Raw genomic sequence first — 6,162 nt, forward strand, 5'->3', positions numbered from 1 at the left:
ATCTCACCTTTAACAAGAACCTAATCAACAAAACAAAAAAACAAGCAAAATATAACCAAAGACACTGAAATAGAGGACAGGCTGACAGTGATCAGAGTGGAGAGGGGAGGAAATTTCAGGGGAAAAGGGGAAGGGTTTACAGGAACAAATATAAAGGACACATGGGCAAAACAAGGTGGGGAATGGAAATGGGAGGGAGGGGGAGAGAGCTGGGGATGTGGGCTGGGATGGGAGTAAAAGACAGAAAAATGTACTTGAACAACATTTAAAATAAAAATTAAAAAAATAAAAAAGTTTTCAAACAAAATAAAAAAAACTTATATGCAAAAAAGAGAATGAACCAAGTCCACCTATATGATCTTATTAACCTCTGTCACTCAATACATTTAAAAAAAAACAAATCTTACTTTTAAAATGTTATTTCAAGAGCCAGAAGATAAGCGAATATTAAGTGAAATTGGAGTTCAAAGTACAAGATAGATTTCAGACAGGGGAGAATGAGTTCCAGGCAAAGGAAAGTGTGAATAAATGAGCAGAGGTAAGACTGTCAGAGATGCATTTAAGAATGGGAATAATCTAGTTGCAACTGTGAAGTAATAGGTGGGTTGGGACAGCAGATGCAGGAGGGGAAAGGGGCAAGGAGATTTATAGCTCTCTTCCAGTTCATCTCTGCTGCTGGCCTTGAAAATTCTGCTTGGGTGGAGGTGTGACAAATGGCTGAAGTGTCCTTGCTCTGTAATGAGATGCCTAGATGGAAGTACAGTGTGCTGGGCCTAATAAAACTTTGATACAGAAAAAAATGTTATTTCATGCAAATTAGTTTTTAAAGATTTTATTCATTTATTTTTAGAGAGGCAACGGGAAGGAGAAAAAGAGGGAGAGAAACATCAATGTGCACTTGCCTCCTGAGAGCCCCCTACCTGGGACCTGGCCCACAGCCCAGGCATGTACACTAGACTGGGAATTGAACCAGCTACCTTTTGGTTCTCAGGTGGGCACTCAATCCTCTGAGCCACAGCAGCCAGGGCTGAAAATTATTGTTAGAATAATTTGATAGATCTCATCTTGTGCTTTCTACCTCATTTCTTTAACTTAGATTCTAATAACTATAAAAATTTATTGAAGTTTTAGTGTAAATGAGGTAATTAACTAAATCTTAAGAATATATAAAGAGAATAATATCCAATTTACAGGCTACTGAGGAGGACAACAATATATATAACTACAATACAGTAAAAGAATATAACTCTAAGATAACTGAAAACTAACTTTATGGTCCCAGAAAAACAAAAATGCTTATACTTGCGGTGCCAGACAAAATCTTATTAGGTACTTTACGTGCCTTTTTTTCCTTTTCCCCTTTATTGGTGAGAATAATATAGAATATGGATAAAAGTTTATAATAGCTTATGACTATTAATTTTAACAAGAGAAAGAATTCATGAATATATGAATTATTAAAAGTAATAAAACTTCACATATACACTAAAATCCCTTTTGAATACCACTCTCAACTCCCAGTCTCCCATCACTTATTACTCGAAGTCTTTCTTCATCCTGATCAATTTAGAGTTGATACTTTGGGGTCTTATTACCAAAAATATAAATCAGCAGAAAAAAATATATATTGTGCATACATTTCTGTAACTTGTTTTATAAACCCAATAATAAATTTATATCTTATGTTAACACACACAGGTCTTTCTGCTGCAGTATATTCCTTATCATGGATATACCACTGTGTAAATAGCCCTCCCCCAATGGACAAATAGTTAATGTGTTGATTTTTATCTATGAAATGCAACACTACAATAAACTTTTTTGAGCATTCATCTTCACTCACATGCACACATGTTTCTCTAGACACAGAGACTAGGAAGATATAAAGGAATGAGCCCTGGGGATAATGGGTGAAGGTCACTCCAGGCAGAGGGAAGATCAGGGACAAAGCTCTGAGGAAGAACGGAACAAATTCATGGTCTGATTATTGTGTTGGATGGCTATTTTATGTTTCTAATGTGCATTGGAAGTGTAGTTTAAGAGCTGATTTGATACACTCCCTCTGAAATCACTGTCCTAATATACAGTTGGAGTGTTATTTCTTCAACCAGCCATTGAGGCAATTCTAAAGATAGTAAATCAGCAAGAGAAAAAGTAATCCCAAAGACAAGATATAGTAAGAGAAAATGTTATAGAATAATACACACAGAGAATAATCTAAGGATAATGGTCTAAGAAGAAAAACATTTTATACTTTTCAAGTCAGCACAGAGAAAAATGAAGTTTTGATCAATGCAACAGAAGTCAGACTAAAAAGAAAAGAAAAAACAAGAGCATGAGAAGCAAACTAAAATATTAGCAATGGGTCCAAATATATCAGTAATCAAAACATATATAAATAGTAATTATTTGATTGAACCAAATTTAAAAAATCTTGCTGCATATTGCTTAAGAGAAAATACTAGAAACAAATAACCAAGGCAGTTAAGCACATAGAAATGGATTTTGCAGCTGCCCCTGTGTGAAGAGAATGAAGCCCCTCCCCTCCACCAACCCACTGTGTTCACCACACCCTCCAAAGAGATACCCAAAGAGAAGGTAGGTTTTGCTGAAGGGGAAAGGAGACTCCAACAGAGAGCAAGGTAGTGAACTAAGTTAATACCTACAAGGTGAGATCTAAGACAAAAGACAGAGTTTCCAAAAGTTAATATTCAGATAGAAAAGGGAAATGAAAGGAAAGCTTGCAGACTAAATAGTAAAGAGAAATTAAGATTTACAGCAAAGGATGAAATCAAAATTAAGAAAATTCTGTACTTTTATATGACAAAGAATAAAAAAACAAGTGTTAATAATAGCAATTATATTTTTATCAGTAGTCCCTCAACACTCATTCTTTTAAAACTTGGAATATTTTATGAACTGTGTATAAAAACATATTTCTTTTTTAAATTTTTGATGAAAATTTTATTTATTTTTAGAGAGAGGGGAAAGGAAGGAGAAAGAGGGAGAGAAACATCAATGTGTGGTTGTCTCTCATGCATCAGGAAGCTGGCCCACAACCCAGGCAATTGCCATGACTGAGAATTGAACCGGTGACCATTTGGTTCAGAGCCTGCCCTCAATCCACTGAGCTACACCAGCCAGGACTAAAAACATATTTCTAAGCCTTCTAAACACACATTAAGAGCAGACAGGAAACCCTCATGATCAAAACTGTGTAATACTTCTGTGCACAACTACTTATAAAAAGTTCAATCAAGGCAGGCTTTAACAGTATTGCTTATAAATTTCCCATTTAGTTACTGTGAGGGCCAATTTTAAAATCCTATTCTATAAAATGTAATATGAAAAAAATGTGGAGTCACACAATATCTTAAACATTTTAATACTTTATTTTTATTTACATGTTTTAGTGCATTATTCCCTAAATGAAAACATTCCTTTGTCTTTAATATCCCTGTAGTATGGAAGTCTAATTTGCCTAACAACTCCATTAATGTGCTTGAAGATTGGAAATTTGTATTAATGTCCTGTGCATTTGATATTAAATAATGAAATCCACCAAAGGAGATCAGTCATAGACACTCAGCAGCCGGAGTTTGTGCTCAGCTCCCCCTGCAGTTTCTGTCACTGTGTCACCCAGAGCACAGTAGTATACTGCCGAGTCTGACTCCTCCACTGACTTTTTCTCCAAGTGAAAAGAATTTGGTTGTTTGCGGTATGTGACTTCAAAACCTTTGTTGCTTTCCTTAACATCAACCCTTGCGGCTTTCAGGAGGAGCACTGGACCTTCTCCAGGGTACTGAACATACCAGAAGAGAGTGGGGTAACCTGTGGCTTCATAGGAGCAGTTTATGGTCAGGGAAACCCCTTTGGACAGGGTCACTTGGCCTTCTGTCTGGGTCACTGAGTCTCCGCGGGTTTGTCCTGAGGAAAAAGAAAAGAAAATTCTCTCACCATGGTCATAAAGCTCTTAAATGAAACCAAAGTTTAAAGAGCTGTTGACTGGGGAAAGAATTTATGTTTTAAGAGGCATGTTACTTACCAAGCACTAAGAGAACCACAGTCACTAAGCCTGGAGACGAGTTCATCTCTACAGTGTTGCCTAAATAATGTTCTTGACACTTAACATGAAGAAATGTTGAAGTCACAGTGGAACACTAAGGCTTAGCCTACATTTCACCAGGGAATGTGTTTGTGCTAGGAAGTGTCACCCCCTGGTGGACAGGGACTGAAAAGAGATGCATGTTTCTCAGCTTCCTCCCCAAATGAAAACATTCCTTTGTCTTCAATATCCCCATAGTATGGAAGTCTAATTTGCCTAACAACTCCATTAAAGTGCTTAAAGATTGGAAATTTCTCATCACTGACTTGTTCTCATCACTGACTTGTTCATGAGGCACATGTCCCTCTTCAGGTGATGCTTAAAAATCTGACAATGGCATCCTAAGCTCTCAGGTTGTTTTTTTTTCCTTACAACAATACCTGACACTGAAGTACTTTAACAGAGCATGCAAGATATACCTGTAGTTAGAAGACATTGATTTTCTTGAGCATTTTAATACAGTATGTTATATTCTCATGTACCCTCTGGGGGCCTGCCCATAATCCATTGAATGTCAGAAAATGATTTGGGGCTAAAATCAGCGGAAATGATAAGAAGTCTAGTTTTTCTGATGGAGTAATTCTTAACTTTTCAGCATTGTATCCAATACAGAACAGTGACTGACATTTCTTACATGCCTAGTAAATATTTGTTATATTAAACAGAAATAAACATTCTTTCATTGAGGCTTCACTACCACATGACATACCATATTTTCTCAGTCTTCAAATATTATCGAATGTAAGAACTGTTATCTCTTTAATAATGTTTTTCAGGAAAAAAATCATCAATGAAAGTACTAAATCAATAAAGAATGTTCTTAGATCAATATCTTAATCTCCAACTATATTCTTCCTTCCAAGGTAAGATAGCTAACCAATGTGAGTCAAGCAAGGAATATTAAGCCTATAGCTTTAATGCAGATTTAGTATAAAAAATGCTTTCTACTACCATGTGTCTGTCACATTCTCTGACCAAACTTTAATGACATAATTCCCCCCCACAGAGTAGAGAGCCCTGGAGATGTGCAAATGCATGAAAAGCCTGGAGCATCCATTAGAACTCTCCTCCTTATCACCTATCAAATTGTTAAAGACACACCAGCTATTATTCATACAATAGCTGATAGCAGTGAATGATTAAAAGTTATAGATTCTGGGATCCCAACATCAATTTGAAGAAACATATTTTCTTTCTTTTTTTAAATTTTATTTTAATCATTGTTCAAATACAGTTTTCTCCCTTTTACTCCCAGTCCAGCCCCCAGTCCCAACCCTCCCCACTTCCCTCCCATTATCACCCTCCCCCTAGTTTTTGTCCATGTGTCCTTTAAGTTTGTTCCCGTGAACCCTTCCCAATGTCCCCTGAAAAAAAAAATATGGAACGCTTCACGAATTTGCGTGTCATCCTTGCGCAGGGGCCATGCTAATCTTCTCTGTATCGTTCCAATTTTAGTATATGTGCTGCTGAAGCGAGCATGAAGAAACATACTTTCTAGGATTGAGACCCATTGATATGAAAATTTTATAGTTCCCCCAGGTGGGTTTGTTACTGCGAGTCTGATACCCATTTTCAAGATTTCATTTGTGGTAACTGGCCTAGACAAAGGTGATCCTCAAAGATGAGGGAGAAAGTTCTGGGATGTGCATGGGGAAGTGTCCCTATGGCAACACAAATTTTTAGAAACTAGTCTTTTTGTATGAAGTGTCAACAGCAAAAGCAAGCACTTCTTTGGTTTTCTTTTTATGGCCATTCATTTTATAAAACCAAACCAAAAACCGCTGAGAATTATCAGGATAAAGATCTGGAGAAGGACACATTTTTCTGTAAACATTTATCCACAGACACAGAGATGGACGCTTAGTTCAGGCAGGTTCCTGCAGTTCTCACTACACAGATTCAGATCAAGGGGCTTCTGGAGTCCTTGAGTCAACCTGTGAATAGTCTGCCGGAAGTGGACATAGGAAATCCAGGTTCATATGCTTCACTTCTCCTCCACCTCCCAAGGTACGTTCTCAGAACCTGCCACAAAACTATGCTAGAAAGGAATTCTGAAA

The 6,162-nt window shown here is 37.0% G+C and overlaps 1 non-coding gene and 1 gene segment (V, D, J or C); both read right to left on the bottom strand.

The window, feature by feature from the left end:
- Window positions 1-3,429: 3,429 nt before the first annotated feature.
- Window positions 3,430-4,183, bottom strand: LOC123828140. The segment is given in 2 exon segments: window positions 3,430-3,927; window positions 4,046-4,183. Coding segments are annotated over 2 exon segments (402 nt in total).
- Window positions 4,184-5,477: 1,294 nt separating this feature from the next.
- On the bottom strand, window positions 5,478-5,584 carry LOC123828141. Its single transcript, XR_006787430.1, has one exon. It is a non-coding gene; the product is annotated as a U6 spliceosomal RNA (small nuclear RNA).
- Between the last annotated feature and the right edge of the window lie 578 nt (window positions 5,585-6,162).

The sequence above is a fragment of the Phyllostomus hastatus genome, unplaced genomic scaffold (genome assembly GCF_019186645.2).
Source record: "Phyllostomus hastatus isolate PE091 unplaced genomic scaffold, TTU_PhHast_1.1 phas_contig_95, whole genome shotgun sequence".
NCBI classification, from domain to species: Eukaryota; Metazoa; Chordata; class Mammalia; order Chiroptera; family Phyllostomidae; genus Phyllostomus; species Phyllostomus hastatus.